Source organism: Mauremys mutica, chromosome 12, assembly GCF_020497125.1.
Source record: "Mauremys mutica isolate MM-2020 ecotype Southern chromosome 12, ASM2049712v1, whole genome shotgun sequence".
NCBI classification, from domain to species: domain Eukaryota; kingdom Metazoa; phylum Chordata; order Testudines; family Geoemydidae; genus Mauremys; species Mauremys mutica.
Genome location: NC_059083.1, coordinates 38501368 through 38520050, shown reverse-complemented (window position 1 = coordinate 38520050; position 18683 = coordinate 38501368). Strand labels below are relative to the sequence as shown.

At 46.0% G+C, this 18683-nt stretch overlaps 1 protein-coding gene across 1 annotated transcript; it reads left to right on the top strand.

Moving 5' to 3' along the window:
• The first annotated feature begins 6762 nt into the window (after positions 1 to 6762).
• LOC123346774 (olfactory receptor 14A16-like) lies at positions 6763 to 16521 on the top strand. Its single transcript, XM_044984234.1, has 2 exons — positions 6763 to 6844; positions 15683 to 16521. The coding sequence occupies exons 1-2, from the start codon at positions 6763 to 6765 to the stop codon at positions 16519 to 16521; spliced, it is 921 nt and encodes a 306-aa protein (XP_044840169.1).
• The last annotated feature ends 2162 nt before the right edge of the window (positions 16522 to 18683 follow it).

Genomic DNA, 18683 nt, shown 5'->3' with positions numbered 1-18683 from the left:
GGTTGCTGCAGTTAACCGAGATTGGTGTGCACCCAGTTTCCCTTCTGTAGCACATTCCTACTGTCAACACTGTGTGATTTGTCAACAGCACAACATTGGTAAAGCTGTTAAAGCTAAGCGGGAAGCCCACCCTCCCCTTGGGGACCTTTTGTAAATATTCAGATTGATTTTATTCAAATGTCTAAATGTTGTGGTTATGAATATGTATTAGTTTTAGTTGATGTATTTACCAATTGGGTTGAAGCTTTTCCCTGCAGGAAAGCAGATGCCAGGACTGTTGTGAAACTTCTGCTTAAAGATTTTGTACCACGTTTTGGCATCCCTGTGAGTATCAACAGTGATCATGGAACTCACTTTACTGGACAGATTGTAAAGGAGTTATGTGCAGCTTTGCAGATCCAACACAACCTTCACTGCCCTCATCACCCACAGTCTGCTGGGACAGTGGAACGCCAGAACGGGATTTTAAAAAATAAACTGGCCAAGATTTGTGCTGAGACAAACTTAAAGTGGCCAGATGACCTTCCTTTGGCACTGATGAGTATGAGAGCCATTCCCAATCGAAAGACTGGACTCAGCCCTCATGAGATTTTGACAGGACGCCCAATGCGACTACCAGCTGCACCCCCACTAACCCTAGCTCAGATGGACATTCATTTGATGGATGACATAATGCTTAAGTATTGTCAGGCACTAATGAAATGTGTTAAGTCTTTTTATACACAGGTGAAGGAAGCATTACCGAAGGATCCTGTGCAACCTTGCCACTCGTTGGAACCAGGAGACTGGATCTACATAAAGATCCATCAACGAAAGACTGCCTTGGCTCAACGCTGGAAAGGCCCTTTCCAAGTCCTGTTAACCACCAACACTGCTGTGAAGTGTCAAGGACTACCTGCCTGGACCCATGCATCTCACTGCAAAAAGACCCCTCCACCTCGGGAGGACACTCCTACTGATGATCAGCGTACTCCTTCTTCTAGCCCTGCTGTACCTGCTGGACAGCGGTAGAAGAGGGCAAGGTGACGTACTAGCAACCTCTCCCTTGTCCTCTGACAGACCTACTGTGCCTTTGGATTTTTCTAAAGGAATTCCAACATTAAAGACCTCTCCCCTTTATCATGCTAAACCACAATTGTTTTTGGAGAAGAAAAGAAGAAACATTCATTCTGCAGAAACCTCCAGAGTCCAGGGATTCCTGACTAAAAGAGACATTAAGAACTGGCCCTGGTGGAAGAAACAAAGTATCGTTAATTGGCAAGGAGGGAACTGTGGAAAACATGCTTGGGAATGTGGGGTTGAATGGTGGCTTGGATTTCTTCCAGGGGCAGGGCTCTGTGCTTATGGACAAGTACCCTGGGGATGTACTGCCCTCCCTAATTGGCTTTCAGATGATGAATACCGAAAGCGCCTTGCTACCACAAAGGTTACCCCCACTAGCCCCTCAAACCTGGCCATCACCTCTGTAATTTATCCAGATACAAACAAAATTGTATATTCTAATGAAATTCATTGGCCAAGGCCTTCCCATTTTAGTGATTTATTAGAATATTGCTCAGAAAGACTATTTTTTAAAGTTCAAAAGAATTCATATGAGTGAACAATTTAGTGGAAAACAAATGGATCGGTGAAAATAGAGATCCATAATATTACTGCAAATAAGCCCCAAAAATTTATGAATGAAATTGATGGGTTCCATAGTGAAGTAGATATGATGGTTATTCCTGGAATTTGTGCTCTGTTACCTAAAAGAGGCCCTTATTGTTATTTGGTTACCTAATTAGTGAACAATCAAACGAATACCCAAAGAGTTTGTTCTGCTACTGGAAATTTTACCTGTATTGAAACCATTCCAGTGACTGATAATGTAACCTGTACTTTATTGCAATACACTCCCTCTTATGCTATTAATATTAATACCTCCCGGAAATATATAAAGGTATACAACCAACAGATGTGGTATAGACCTACACTAAGGAGAGATGTAGCAGAATATCGATGGACTGTAATTAACACTACACTAGGGACTGTGAAGTTTACATTGCCTTTATCTAGTTTTCAGATCACCTCTACATATCCAAATTGTTCACAAGGGGCTGCCATTAGATTAGCACAACAGAGGGCCTGGGTTATTTCCTCTAGAAAGAAGAGGGACCTGACCGGATCCTTATGGGATGGGGCCAATAGTGCAGCAGCTGTTTGGAATGTTTTTAAGAACCAAGAACATGATGAGAAATTGGGCCAACTAGAGAAGGCCACCGGCCTAATTTCTGGGGCACAGCTAACCCAAGTACAAACCGGAGTGGGTGAGTTACATGTCATTTCCGCCCTTAGTTCTATGACCCAGAAGTTATTGAGAGAGATGGTATTGAATATCACTGAGGCTGGGAAGGCATTGCAGTGGGATCTAGCATGTTTGGAAATTCAGGATTTCCTGAATGACCAGCTGATGGCCATTCGGAATGATCTTGAGCACCAAGCTTGGCCCACTGCCCTTACAGACACATCAGGAGTACCATCTAATCTGTGGCCATGGAGACATACTTGGAGACTTTCTGGATGGAAGTGTGGACGTTCACAGTGCTCCTTCCACGCATATGGACCGGTTAAGGGGGTGTGGGCTCCCACATACCGAATCCTACCGGGTCCATGGGGAGGATGGATATGGGATTGGATGATTCACCGAGATATCTGGGAAGTGAGACCACCTGATTCTCCTAATCGATTTTTAGTTAGTGCTCCTGGGATTACAGCTGATATCTGGATGGGGTTAGGAAATCAATGGACATTTTGGCCGTTAGAACCACCACAGCTTCAGTGTGTACGGAAACTGAAGCCTGGGGAAGTTGTCACTGTTTATGACAATATATGCTGGGAGGGTGGAGGTCAAGGAACTACCCTGACGGGACACCCACTTTTTCAAGCTAATGATAGCTGTGTGTACGTTAAAGCCACCACATTGCAAGATATACATATTAATCTTACCACTGCTGCAGGCAATCATATCATTTAATGGCCTGCAGATAGAATGTTGCAAGTAGCTCTTAGATTTCAGGTATATTTTAATTGGACTAGAGTAGTGCCTGATGGGTTTCAAAACTTGCTTTCATTGTTACCAGAGGTTCAAAGAATCTCTGAATTGCAAGGGCAAATTCACATGCTTCAGAATATATATCAAGCTGAAAAGAATGCCTTTCATACAGCTTATAGAGTGTCTACTTTATGTACTAAGTATGATGTATTGTGCTTTGTTACCAAAACTGTACAACAACCCCATTATATTATTCCTATGGGAATGTTATTGTTTGTAGTATTGTTAGTTACCTTAGGATTATGTTATTGTTGTTGTTGTTGTTGTAAAAAATGTCATAATAGTAATACCTTTCATGTTCATGCTAATCATGCATTGTCATTACATCCAATGAAAACCCCTAAGGTTGACATATCTGCTGTAGAATCTGAAATCCATGGTTTAATGCAAATAGAGATTTTAAAATGTCTGTTGTACTAGAGGTACAAAAGGGGGGAGTGTGGAAGCAGGGAAAGAATTAACAAGGATTTGAAGGGAATTTTAATGCATGTCAGTCAGTTAGCAAGAGTTAGGCTAGCTGTAACCCTAATGACGTGAGACTTGTAGAAGCAAGGATAGTGTGAGGCGAGAGGAAAAGAACTGTGTAAAAAGTTATTACGACCTTGTACTGATAATCAAATATTCAGGCTGGCGTCTTCTAGGAGTGAGACAAATAAGATAGCAGAAAGGCTTATGTATAAACAAAATGTAGTTGTTGCTCATTATTGTCTGTATTATTGCTAGTTATTGTCTGTAACAAAGGTATAAAGGCTTGCTGTAATTGTTTACCAGTTGAGAGACCTGTCCGGGACTGGGGCGACCCTGTGTCCTAGGACACTCCCTCCCTCTATTGTAATTACTAGAGAAAGAATAAAGTATTTGATTTTGCTGCACCCAAAGAAAAAGCGAGAACTGAGTTTTTCTCCGACATGGGTCAGACTAAAGGTCCATCTAGCCCATTATCCTGTCTTCACACACTGGCCAATATCAGATGCTTCAGAGAGAATTCTGTGCTGTCCAATTCCAGCATCTGGCAGTCAGAGGCTTAGGGACACCCAGAGCACAGGGTTGCATCCCTGACCCTCTTGGTTAATAGCCATTACTGAACCTATCCTCAATGAGCTTATCCCTGTCTAGCTATCCTTCCATCCACATAGATACCCCTCCATCTATTGATCAATCGATCAGTCTGAGGCTTTTGTACTGCCACCCATTACCATGGTATCAGAGCACTTTCCACATAAAATCAGTTACCATATCAAAGTCACACATGGGGTCTCTGGCTCTTCTCCTTTCTTCAGGGTGGGGAGTAAACATTCTGTCCCTGCCATGTCACCAAGGACGGAGGAGCTCTCTGCCTCCAGTACTGACCCAGGGCCAGAAGAGCTATCAGCCTCTGCCATGGCCATGGGGCTAAAGGTGTCAGCTGCTGCCCCCAGAGGCAGGGCTGTTTGCTATAATGAACCCCTGGCTTTAACGAACAAATGGCTTAGTTTTTCAAGGGTTCGTTATAGCAAGGATGTACTGTATTTGGTTGGTTGGTTGATTTGTTTCTTTGTTCCACATGTTTTTGGAATATGTGGGTGTGGGATTGGGTGGGCTAGGTATGTTTGTTAGATGGGAGTATCCATTTGATATCATCAAGTAATGGATACTACCAGATCAGTCCGTGGATCAAGCACATGCCTATCTTCCACTGGTTTGTGGTTCGCTAGCAGAGACAGGGGCCTCCCTGATGGGACTTAGGCATCTCTCTCTGAGCTAGCACACAATCCTCTCCTCGGCATCTCCCAGAGTCCTTAGAGTTAGAAAACTTTTCCTAATCTCTAACCTAAATCTCCCTTGATGCAGATTCAGCCCATGACTTCTTGTCCTATCTTCAATGGACGTGGAGCACAATTGATCACCATCCTCTTTATAACAGCCCATAACATATTTGAAGACTGTTATCAGGTCCCCACTCAGACTTCTTTTCTCTTCCCAGTACGGCAACTGCCACTGAGGAAATGATCAAAGAGCAGCAAAATCCCTTGTGCCATATGCTAAACCATATGATGGGAAAACGAATACAATAAGGCTCAGAACTTCAAATCTATCAGATTCCCCAAATAGCTTTGAAAATTCCCTTCAATGGGACTGGACGTCCAATTCACCTTGGCAGCTTTTACCAAGACCAGTGCTGGATTCTCCATCGCCTGATGTCTTTAGATCAGGACTGAATGCCCTTCTGGAACATGTGTTCGTCAAACATAAATTATTGGGCTCAAGACAGACGTAAATGGGCTATGATCTATAGGAGGTCAGAAGACTCAGATTGGGTGAGCTAATGGTCCCTTCTGGCCTTAAATTCTATGAATATTCTGCAAAAATTTGCATTGATGTGACCTAGGGTCCAGATCCCCATGGGCAGTGGTCCCCAACCTTTTCATCTGGTGGGTGCCAGTTGAAGGACCGTGGCGGCGGTTGAGTTTCGGCGGATGTTCGAATGCTGGCCAGGACACAGGCGCGCTTAGATGCCTCCATGGGCGTCATGGCACCTGCAGGCACCGTATTGGGGACCGCTGCTCTAGGGACCTTTAAAATACTGGACTAAAGCTTGTTTTCAGTCTCTTGGTAGTTTGGTTCTTAATTGAGAGCCCTTGAGAACTAATCCTTCTTTTCACCCATAAAGCAAGTGCACTTCTCCAAGGCAGTGTGTCTGACAGCTAAGCCGGTGGCATCCTGTTTAGGGAGAAGACAGGAGGTAGGTCTAATACCACAGCTGTGGTTTTTTAAGAGTTCTGAGGAGCTTTTGCCAAGGCCAGTGCTGGATTCTCCATAGCTTGATGTCTTTAGATCAAGACTGAATGCCCTTTTGGAACATGAGTTTGTCAAACATAAGTTATTGGCCTCAAGACTGGGGTAAATGGCATGTGATCTACAGGAAGGGGGAAGACTCAGACTGGGTGAGCTAATGGTCCCTTCTGGCCTTAAATCCTATGAATATTCTGCAAAAGTTTCCATTGATGAGACCTAGGGTCCAAACCCCTTCGGACCTTTAAAATTCTAGACTAAAGCCTGTTTTCAGTCTCTTGTTAGTTGGCTCCTTAATTGAGAGCCCTTGAGAACTAAATCCTTCTTTTCACCTATAAATCAAGTGCACTTCTCCAAGGCAGTGTGTCTGACACCTAACCTGGTGGCATCCTGTCTAGGGAGATGACAGGGCGTTGGTCTAAGAGCAGAGCTGTGATTTTTTAAGAGTTCTGAGGAGTTAAATGCAAGTTCTCAAGGACTCCTTTAACTCCATTAGGCCCTACTCCAGAAGGGAGCCACACTGTTCACTGTTGGACAATATACCCACCACCAGTGCCTCTGGGACAGAATGCAGGAGATCTGGTTTATTGGAACATATTCCTAGCAGAGGAGGTATCTAGAAATCTGTGCAGAAGCTATTGGGGGCGGGGGTAGGGGTCGAGGTAGGTGGCCATTCATTTGGTTTTAATCCGGATAATCTCCATTTTGTGTGACTTGTCCCCTGTCTGGTACTGAGACAAAACCACATCTGGTTTGGTTCAGTATCACAGACGAGAGTTGAATGCAAGGTCACACTGGCTGGTGGGGAGACGCAGGCAGGGGTGGGCCCACAGCTTTCCCAGAAGTACCAGAATGTCTGGTATTCTCAGGAACTCTGGGTGAGGAATCGGCTCTGGGCCATGGGAGGGGAATCTCAAAGAAGAGGGACCAAGAACATCCGTGAGGTGGATGCTAGTGAGAGGATTGGGAAGGGATTAGAGGGTGAGGTCGTTTGGGTGTGGCAGAGGGAAGGAGATACCCAGAGACTAAAGTAAGAGTGTTCAGGGGGTGGAGGATGCGACAGAGGCTGGAGTCAAAGGGCCTCAATCTCATCTCCCTGAAACCAGAGATACTCCAGTGTAACACTATGGAAATCCCTAAAATGAGAGACAATGGAATCTGCCCCATTGACTCCAGTTTTCTGCAAATTTTTTTCTGAAAATGTTTGGTTCTCACTTGTCAAAACATGAACAATTGGAGATTTTAGGGAAGTCTATGAAAACAATTTTTTTTGATAAAAAAACAAATCTGATAGACTGTAGATGTTTGATTGACTTGATAGCAAATGTTTTAAAGATTTCCAAACATAATTCAAATTCTATGTTCTTAAATTAGCCCTGTATATTAATAATCTAACACATTTAATTGAAATGGAAAACTTACTGATCTGATCTTTGTTGATTTTTTCCCAGCTTGCGATGCATTCGTGCCTCCAGTGTTAGGAATCATTGGTCATATCTGTCTAGCTATTTTTGCACCCACTGTCAGAATAGTTTGGTTCGCTCTTTCTCTCTCTCTCTCTCATGTTCCCACCACTGCATTATCCATCAGCCATTGCTATGTCCCTTCACTGAATGTCCTGAGTTGCTGGGACTCTCTGCAGTTCCTAGCAGACAGGGATCTACTCCACAGATGGGCGTTCCCTTCTCCCCTCCTTGGGCAGGCTTGGCTGAGAGGTGATGGTCTAAATGGGATGAGGGACTGAAAGTCCCCCAGCTCTAGAGACGGCCAGGCAGAGGAAGGAGGAAAGAGGTGTGGAAAGGAAGTGATGGCCAGGAGTGGCCAATGGAGAAAAGCAGGAGAAAATGTCTGGTGTTTTGAGGTGGGAGAGAAGGAAGCAGGGGTGGGGACTTTTCTCTGGGGCTGGGATCATGTCAGGGGAATGGGTCTGAGGAGAGGAGGGGACTAGTGGGCGAGAGGGGTTCAGGAGGGATCTCTGAGGAAGCTGAGTCAGGAACTCTGGGTGGAGAATTGACTCTGGGCCATGGGAGGGGGTGTGTGGCGGGCTTGGCCCACGCTGCCTCTTTGTGGCAGGTGTGTGACTGGGTGTCAGGACCTTGCCACTCACAAGTTCACTAGCCCGCCTTTCGGCAGGCAGCCAGTTGCGGCCTAATGGCCTTCATCCACACTGTCACCCCTTGGTCAGGGTAGCGCTTCCTAGTGGCTGGAGTCCATGTAACTCACCCCCAGGCATCGGGATAGTGTCGCCCAATGTCCAGGGTCCATATAACTTGACCTCATGTGGGAGCAGTGCAGTCTAATGTCCCAAGTCCATGCAATCCCTCTTGCAAGCAAGGTAGTGTGGCCTAGTGGCCAGAGTCTATAAGAGTCCCACCCCCCAAGCATCAGGGCAGTGTGGCCTAGTGTCCAGGGTCCATATAACGTGATCTCACTCCCCCTCATGTGGACACAATGTGGCCTAATGGCCAGAGTCAATTGAATTCCCCTCACAAGTGGGGTCGTGTGGACTAGCGGCCAGAGTCCATAGAATTCTCCCAGTTCAAGGGGTAGGACTGGTAGGGGGATCCAAGCCCACCCTCCCCACTGAATCCCAAACCAGGACCGTGGTAGTGGCAGACTCCCATTACCACCAGCTTGGCAGGGATCTTCCCACAACACGCCGAGCTCCTATACGGCTTTAACGTCAATTGCCTCTATAGTTCCCCTGGGTCACTTCCTACCATATTTGCCAGGTTCTCTGCTTAGAGGGTTCCTCTGGTCTGTTCCCCTCCTGTGACGTCCTCCATCTGGGTATCAGGGTACGTTCCGGCTTGGCTGGCTTCTGGATCTTGGTGCGCAGGCTCTACCTCTTCAGGAGCTAGCAGCATGCCTCCTTCTCCTCCGGCGGTCAGCCCAAATTGAGCAGCTCTGCAGGCTTTTATACCTGTTCTTCAGTTGAAGCATGCCCAGCAGAGCTTCCAGGGCATGGCTTCCTCTGCTAGGAAAAAAGGGTTAACCACTGCAGTCAGGGGCACCTTTAGTAATTTCGCCACCCCAAGCATGGCGGCACGCCGCGGGGGGTGCTCTGGCGGTCGCCAGTCCCGTGGCTCCAGTGGAGCTCCTGCATATGTGCCTGCGGAGGGTCCGCTGCTCCCGCGGCTCCGGTGGAGCATCCGCAGGCATGCCTGCGGGACGTCCACCGGAGCCTCGACCAGCAGACCCTCCGAAGGCACATCTGAGGGAGGTCCACCCTCCCGGAGACAGGCAGAGCGCCCCCTGCGGCATTCTGCCCCAAGCGCGCGCTTGGCGCGCTGGGGTTTGGAGCCAGCCCTGCCTGCAGTACCGGTGCGGGGCCACTCTCAAAGAACAGAGGGAATCTCAAAGAACAGGGACCAAGAGTGTCCATGAGATGGAGGGTTGTGAGAGGAGAGGGAGGGAATAAGCGGTTGGGGGTTGTTTGGGTGTCTGGGCTGTGTGAGGTAGAAGGAAGGAGACACCCGGGGACTAGAGTAAGAGCGTTCAGGGGGTGGAGGATGCGGCAGAGGCTGGAGTCAAAGGGCCTGAATCTCCTCTCCCTGAAACCAGACATACGTCACTGTAACACTATGGACTTACCCTGCAATGAGTGATGGGGGAATCAGCTCCATTGGGATTACTCCTGATTTACACCAGGATGAGTGAGAGGGAAATCAGTTGACTGCAGTGGAGTATTTCTAACTTTTCTTACCGTTGGTGCATTTTGGTGCTGATTTATTGTGCACAGCTAGAGATCAAACCAGGGCTCAGATCCTCATACCGGGGACTCCAAAGCTCAGTAGAGTTCAGTCCACCTACTCGCCCTCGGGGGAAATAAAGTGACAGAGATCTTAGCCATAGTGCTTAGTTCTCAGTCAGGTGCGTCAGCCTTTGCAGTGCTTGGAGTCTCGCCAAATGGATTGCACTGTGAATGGCGAGAGGAGGAGCTGTCTGAAATCTGTTTCTGACTCGCAGCCCCATAACTGCTGAAAGGAGAATGTTCTGGCCAACAAATCTAGGCCCCGTGACTTAAAATCTAACCCTAGGCAGAAATCTGTGACTAAAAGCAGGTGACAGCTGCCTCTGTTGAAGGGTTTCTAATCTTGGGGAACTGCCACTTGAGCACAGCCGAATATAGAGAAGGTGCTGAAACTCTTTTTGAAATGAAAATAAATAACCCATGCACATGCTCCCTGGGAGGGGGAGTGGAGATGATTGGGGGTGGAAGAGTTGGTGGGAAAGGGAGAGAGGAGTTTTGTGGGCCATGAGAGCAGGGGTGATTATGGCAAGGAGGATAAATGAGGAGGGTGAATAGGAGATGGGTTGGGTGTGAGGTGATGGGGAGGGGTGGGACACTGGGAAGGGGAACATGAGGGTGAGTGACAGCAGCCTGGGTGGAATATTGGGGACAGGGGCACCTGACAATCCCACATTCCCCTCCCATGTCTGTGCCAATATCTGGGGGTTCCTAACCCATCTATGGGGGTCCAACCCTCCATGCTCCCCTCACGTGATTTTGGGAGCTTTGTCCTTGCCCTGCTGAGGGGCTGAATCTGTCTCCCTAAGCCCTTCCCCATGTGTGCTGGGTCTAGGGAAGCGCCGCCTCTTGGGGTGTGAAGCTAAGAAGAGGCACATGGGGACGATGCACTGACAGCACCATGAAGACCCTGCTGGCACTGGGGTGACTGCTACGAGTGGAGCAGTTCACACTTCTCAGAGCAATTGATTCAGGCTGCACCATCTTCTGGAAGGGTTCTCGCTCAGCTCAGAATAGCTCATTAAGATGAACAGGCCATTTCTCTGAGCATCCAATGTGGCAGATAGATGCATCCCACTTTGTTCTGCACTTATCGAGAAGTTCTGGGGGTGGATGTGAGGGGAACCCAGAAAGGCACATAGTACAGCTCCCATCCACAAAAAAAAGCATTGTGGTTCTGAAAAGAGCCTTTTGCTTCTCTCATCCTCCATATCCACTGCTATCTACAGACAGCACAAGAACCACTTACTCCTACCAATATTTTTCTTTCTCTTCAAACATCTAGGAATTTAAATAGCCAAAAACTTCATTGAAACAGAGTTAAGATCTCCCAGAGTTAAGATCTCATGCCCATCTAGAAGGTCCAGTTCAGCAAAATTCAAGATTCTGAAAACCTGGACATACAGAATTAAGGTAAGGTAAGGTAAATGCCCACATAACCTTAACTCTGCCCCCTTTGAGTGATGCTCCACAACACCTCTAACACCAACACTCCTGCTCTGCCTTATCACTGCAATGGACAGACGCTACCTGTGCTTGCCCTATGCTTAAACACTGGGCCTGCTCCCACCACAGAATGGGTGTAAATATTAGAAACAAAACAATAATTAAAAGAGCGAACTTTGGTTTAAAGAGACATCAGACAGGAATACACTCACCAGATCTTTCTATTTAACAGGCTTTTACCATAGTACAGAGTGAGGATCATTTTAACTCCTATGTCATTTCCAGTGATTTTATTAAAGTGGGTGACATTATTGTATTCACATATTAACAGACCAGGTATGTCTAACAAATGTTCATATGCAAAACAATTGGACAGGTGTGCTGGGATTTTTATTTTTTTACAGGCGAAAATACTTTGAGCACTGAAGAAGAGGTAACCAAATATCTAAGTATCTATCTGTACTATTTTGCTGAATATGTAATGATCCATTTGCAGCAGTTGACGAGAAGTTGAGAGGAAGAGGGGCGAAGGGGAGGAAAAAACATGGGGAAATAGTTTTACTTTGTGTAATGACCCATCCACTCGAAGTCTTTATTCAAGCCTAATTTAATGGTGTCGTTTTTGCAAATTAATTCCAATTCAGCAGTCTCTCATTGGAGTCTGTTTTTGAACGGTTTTTTGTTGTTGTTATATTGCAACTTTTAGGTATGTAATTGAGTGACCAGGGAGACTGAAGTGTTCTCTGACTGGTTTTTTAAAGTTTTAATTCTTGACGTCTGATTGGGGTCCATTTATTCTTTTCCATAGAGACTGTCCAGTTTGTCCAATGTACATGGCAGAGGGACATTGCTGGCACATGATGGCATAGATCACATTGGTAGATGTTGTAACTATTCCAAATACTCCAAGTTGTAACTCTTATCCCCATTGAAGGGATGACAACTTTGGAATGGAGCAGTGAAGGGACTGAACAAAGTCAGAGGAATAGTTGGGATCAGATCTCAGGACACCTTGAACCTTAGCTTTTTAATAATTAATTAAATAATTATCTGATATTAGAGACCCATTATATTAGGTAAGACACAGTCTCCGTCCCAGGGACAGGCAAAGGGTGAGAGGGAAAAGACAGCCCCAGGGATTGACTTTCCCAAGATAACACAACAGGTCAGTGGCAGGGCTAGGAATTGATGACAGATGTCTGGAGTACAGTCCTGTCTGCCCGCAGTGTGTGCTTAACAATCTTTCCTGGAGACCCTGCTGCCTCGTTGGAATTCTGATTATTTTAGTTTCTGGAAACTCATCAGGGAAGTAGAGGGCAAGAGAAATTAATTGTTTCCTCTGGGATGTTGAGGGCTCCAGGCAGTGAGTCTCACAAGCCCTTAGAATACAGACATGGATAAATCACCTTCCTGCAGTACCAGCCTTTTTGACACACAGCTCATCTGCAGACAGCACAGATCTCAATGTATTTCCAAAAGCTCAGACTCAGTGCAGTGGGGGAACAGCCTCTCATAGTACAGTGATAAGATCATTAGATAGAGAGATTGGTGGACAGAGCAGTGTGCAAGGGGTTCGAGAGAGATGGGGAGACCAATTGCAGTTTGTAGCTGGAGGAGAAAAGACATTTCAGTCTGGGAGGATTCCACATTGACTGGCACCATAAGTTTGCTCTTGCAATTAAATATATTTGCGAGTTACACAGTGGCACTTTAAGGATGAAATTGTAAGTGACAATACATTTTTTTTCATAGTTTCACCCTTAGCTCAATTTTAGCATGGGAAACTCAGTCAGTCCAAAGAACTTACCTTAGGAAAGAGAGGGCAGAATATCTGTGCCTCAGTTTCCTTCTATTGGGAGTGGGGAAATTGATGAAATTGACACATATATTTTAGAATTGATTAAGGAGTTTACATTAAAGTAGTCCAAAAATTGTGACAAACACTATCAGCTCATTGATATCTTTCTCTCTGTGTACATTAGTTTTTTGTTATTGCTGTCTGTCTGTCTCTTTGTACTTTTCTCTCTCAATTAGTTTGTTTTTACTTGTCTAGCAAACTGTTAGTTTTTGTTAGTTCTGTGTTTCTCTCGCACTCTCTGTATCTGTTCTTTTCTTACTTGTGTCTCTATTAGTTTGTTGAGCTATCTATCAATTTGTGTCTAGTTCTTAGTTTATTGCTACTTCTGTTTATTAACTTGCAGCAAGGGCAGTTGAGTCAAGGGGATTAGAGTAGTGGTGATTAGGAGCCTGGACTCCTGGGTTCTATCCCCAGCTCTGGAAAGAGATGGGGGTCTAGTGGGTAAGAGTAGCAGGGACAGAGAGCCAGGCCTCCTGAAATTTATGTGTGGCTTTGGGCAGAAATTCAGTCCAGAGAGGAGCCAGAACTGGGGTTTCTATTTCTGTCTATCATAAGGACTTTGGGGCAGGCACCCCTCATAACTTGAACCTGAGTGGTTAGGGCTTTAACCATACACCAGGTGAGTGTTATGCTTTATTTTTATCAATGTGTCATACGTTCAGATCTTCAGGTGAGTGACCCAAGTACCACGCTGGAGAATCATTCTCACTAGCGTTCGTTCGCCCAATGACTACCCATTGTCACTCGCAGCAGTCATTCCTGATGGCAATGGAGAGTCACTGGCACAGAGGCTGAGATACAGTCTGATGCAGTTGTTAGAGGAGGGGACTGGGAGTCATGACACGTCACTTGTGTTCCCAACTCTGGGAGGGAGTTGAGTCCAGTGGCTCAACTCCTGGCTTCTATTTCCAGCTCCGAGAGGGGTGTTGGATTTACAGAGTTAATGCAGGGAGCAAACTGGAGGGACTCCTGGATTCTCTTCCAAGCTCTGGAAGGGTGTTTTGTTGAGTGGTTAGAGAAGCAGGAGGGGAGCCGGTACATCTGTCTCTCACAGCAAGCGTGAAAATCTGGCTAGAACAAGGGATGGGGCATCACAGCTCCTGGGCTGTATTCCTAACTCGAGTTTACAGTGTAATTATGATTGGGTTGGGTCACCTCCATGTGAGATGCTGCTCCAGTTTAGAGCAGAATAAAGTGGGAGTAATTCCATGGCATGCAGTGAAATTACCCCATATTTGCAGCAGTGCCCCTGACAGCAGAATCTGGCCAGGCAGACCCCCAATTCCCCTCTGAGGATAGTAACATTTATACACCATTATCCAGAGTTTGCCCACCTCTGGGTGACAGAGGTATACAAATACCTCAAAAGCAATTGTTCATATTTTTCCTCTCCATCACCCTAGTGTAAACTATGAGTAACTCCACTGGAGTCCATTGAGCTGATTCTATTTTCTCTCACCCCAGTGTAAATCAGGAGTGTCATAAACAGATAGTTAAGGGTTAAGGTCTCTTTTACCTGTAAAGGGTTAACAAGCTCAGTAACCTGATGAACACCTGACCAAAGGACCAATCAAGGGACAAGATAATTTCAAATCTCTGTGGAGGGAAGTCTTTGTCTGTGTTCTTTGTTTGGGTTGCTGTTCTCTTTTTGGATCTAAGAGATGCCAGACATATCTTCAAGTTCTCCAAGTTTTCCTGAAGTATTTCCTACTATCCAGTATAGTGAGTATTAGAAAGGCGGATTAGTCTTATAATTAATTTCTGCATTTGGAATTGTGTGTTGGCTGGAGAAATATCTTCATTTCTGTTTGCTGTTATTTTGATTATTCTGAGAAAGGAGGGGGCGGGAAGCCTTCCAGGTTTATAAGCTAGACCCTGTATATTTTTATCCTGGTGTTACAGAGATAGTGTACTTTCTTTCTTTCTTTTAATAAAATCCTTTTCTTTTTAGAACTTGATTGATTTCTTCCCTTGTTTGGATTTTCAGGGGAAGGGAAGGGGGATACGGAATCCCTCTTTGTTTGATTCAAGGTACCTTTCCCAAGGACTAGGGCAGGGGGAAGAAGGTGGGGGGAATGGATTATTTCCCTTTGTGTAAAGATTCAAGGAGTTTGGATCTGTGTTCCCCAGGGAAAGTTTGGGGGAACAGGGAGTGTGCCAGACACTAAAAACCTGGCTGGTGGCAGCTTTACCAGATCTAAACTAGGATTTTAGTTTAGAGGAGTCCATGCAGGTCCCCATCTTGTGGACGCTAAAGTTCAAAGTGGGGAATAAACCTATGATATGGTTGGCAGCGGTTTGGGTTTTTTAGGAACCAAAAGCCAGATTTTTTTTTCCTCCTTTGAGATGCTGGGGAAGCAGTGAAGGAGAGATACCGCAAAGGCAAACAGACAAAGGTTTTCTAACAAGCTTTGTTAGAAAGAGGTAACTCCACTGGAGTCCATTGAGCTGATTCTATTTTCTCTCACCCCAGTGTAAATCAGGAGTAACTCCATTGGAGTCAGTGGGGCTTTTTTCCCCATCCTCATTCCCATATTAAACCAATCTTCACAAGCTAAGGGTCTGACTCAAGTAAATTGAGGTGGTTTTCACAAAAAGAGAGTTATTTTTACTGATCTAATGCTGTCCCTTGCTCTCTTTTCCCTCCCTCCGCAGACATCAAACAATTTCCTGAGAAAGAAAATGTCCAACCGAACTACCTTGACCAATTTCCTTCTCCTGGGATTCTCCGAAGTTCGGGAGCTGCAGATTTTGCACTTTGTAGTGTTTCTAGTGATTTACCTGGCAGCCCTGGTGGGGAATCTTCTTATCTTCATGGTTATAGTCTTCGACCACCACCTTCACACCCCCATGTACTTCTTCCTGATGAATCTGTCTGTCCTAGACCTTGGCTCCATCTCTGTGATTGTCCCCAAATCCATGGCCAACTCCCTCATGAACATCAGGTCCATTTCCTATGCTGGATGTGTTGCCCAAGTCTTTTTCCTCCTCTTCTTGTTGGAAGTAGATTTTTCCCTTCTAATTATCATGGCATATGACCGATATGTCGCCATCTGCCAACCACTGCACTATGAGACAATAATGAACAGCAGAGCGTGTATACAAATGGCAGCTGGTGCCTGGATCAGTGGGATTCTTTACTCTGTGCTACACACTGGGAACACGTTTGCATTGACCTTCTGTGGAGGCAACATGGTCGATCAGTTCTTCTGTGAAATCCCCCAGCTATTGAAGCTCACCTGCTCTGACTCATATCTGACTGAAGTTAGGGTTCTTGCTTTTAGTATATGTTTGTTCTTAGGCTGCTTTATTTTTATCATTGTGTCATATGTGCAGATCTTCAAATCAGTGTTGAGAATCCCCTCTGAGCAAGGCCGGCATAAAGCCTTCTCCACCTGCCTCCCTCACCTCATTGTGGTCTCCTTGTTTGTTTGCAGTTCTAGCTTTGCCTACCTGAAACCCACCTCCAGCTCCCCATCTGCTCTGGATCTTGTGATGGCTGTTCTCTATTCTGTATTGCCACCAATCATGAATCCAATTATCTATAGCATGAGGAACAAGGAGATGAAAGCTGCCCTGAGGAGACTGACTGAGTGTATGTAATTCACCAAGAATTTATTTCTGTCTTTATCTAATAAAAGTTTGCTTACTTAGTATCTGTTTATTTGTCAGAGATTTCCATGACCACACAGCTTGCACACAAACAGGTCTGATTCTGATCTCTGTTGCACCAAAGCAAATCCAGATTAACTCTGCCGATGTCACTGCTGCTGGGGAGATTTACACCAGTAGAAAACCTGGCCCAATTGTGGAGTTAAATGGGTGTAAATTGTGTGCATAAAAGGAATTAGACTTTCATTTTGTGTCAAAACAGTACCTGTTACACTGGTTGGTCACTTGTACCCATTCCATGGCCAGTGAAAACAATGATGGGCGTTGTCTTGTTTGTGTGTATAAATCAGAAATTGCTTCGTTGGAATCAGAGGAGTCAGACTGGTGTAAGACTGGGGTAGGTGAGAAGACATTTGGGGTAGATCCTCAACACATCAGTGTAGTTCCATTGACTTTGGTGTCCCTAAAGCGATTTGCAGCATCTGTGGATCTGAGCTACTGTATATCCATTGCCACCAGCTGGTGACTGGACCCATTGTCTTATAAACCACCATTCGTGGCCTAACCGTTACAGGGGGAGCCTGGCTTACATGTACATTGGTCATGTGAGTGATAGAGAGACTGTCTAGAAATTACAGGGAGGTTTCTAACCACCAGTGGGGCAAGGTTCTGGAGCAGCCTCTAAATAGAAGTTGTGGGGGGCAAGTGAACAAATTCATTTTCAGAGAGAGCTGGACACATGTCTGAGTGAGATTGTATGATGGAGCTGCTTGTGATGGTGGAGGGCAGAGCTCAGCAACCCTGGGTCTCACTTGCAGCATATGTCTTATGTTTCTAAAAGTTCATGCTTCAATGTTTCCTCTGGATACTGGCAGGGGTCAGGAAGGGATTCTCCCCCCCAGTGTATTCTGGGAGGGTTTTTTTTTAATCTCTGAAGCATCAGGGCGGCCCTAGCTGGAGATGGAACATTGGGTAGGATGTGCCAGGGCTCTGAGGTGGCACTGAGCCATTATCTCTCTCTCTTGGGTCTTTGGCTGGCTGGATTTTGCCCACATGATCAGGGTCTAACTGATCATCATGTGGTGGTCAGGAAGGAATCTTCCCCCCGGTCAGATTGGCAGGGACCTTCGGGAGGTCGCTTTCCTCTCCAACATGTTGTGCAGATAACTTGCCATGCTTTTCTGCATGCATCTCAATCATTTCCCTGCCATTGTGGGGACCTTGGGCACTGGTGCACCTCAGTCTCTCCTATGGTCTGCCAGTGGCACAGAATTGTCTAGTTTCCTGAGGGCTGCGACACTTTGGTCTAATTTCAGTTGTTGGGTTTGGTGTGCGGGTGCCGGATGCTGTTGGAGTACAGCACGTCAGACTGGATGATCTGGTCATCCCTTCTGGCCTTGAACTCTATGAATCTGTGACTTTTTGGATCTACAGGGACGAGGGAGAGGAGAAGGGGCCACACAGAGAATATACACGAATAAAGTTCATAGCTTTGCATTAGTACAACTGTCTGTGAGGCACTGTCCTCCTGGCTGAGGGAGGTGACTGAAACTCAGATGGAGCCCTTGACCCGTGTAGCTGTGCAGTGTCACTGTATAAACCCCACCCATGGGCAGTGTGTGTTATGAGGCCCCTCTGTGCCCCACCTAGAGGATAGGAGGCTGTTCCAGTGGCTTTCAGGCAGCCTGGCTGTTCAGCTCAAGCTGTAGAAGCTCGTATTTTGAGCCCTTGATGTCTCTGGTTGAATCCCCAGGGTGCGAGCCTAGATTAGATGGTGATCCTCACATACGTGCAAGTGGCTTAAGAATTTAAGGGGACTTTATTCCTGCAATAATCAGAGGCTGATGTTGCCTACGAAGCTACTGCAGAACAGCAGCGGGAGTGAGACCTAAGAGGGGAGGGACTCCCTAGTGATAGAAGGGGAAGGTTTATTCCCGGATGATCTCAGAGATGCCCATTCCTAGTCCCTCTGCACCCTGGAGACAGAAGATGCATGGAAGATGAGTGTGTTGCTCTAAGCTCAGGTTGGTAGAGCTGGTCAAAGTAACTTGTCATTGGGAAATGGTTTCCTCAACCTGTTTGTGACAGGTGCTGCTATGTTTTTAGCTGAGTTAAACAATCTGCCAATGGCTTGGAAAAATGTTCCCCAACTC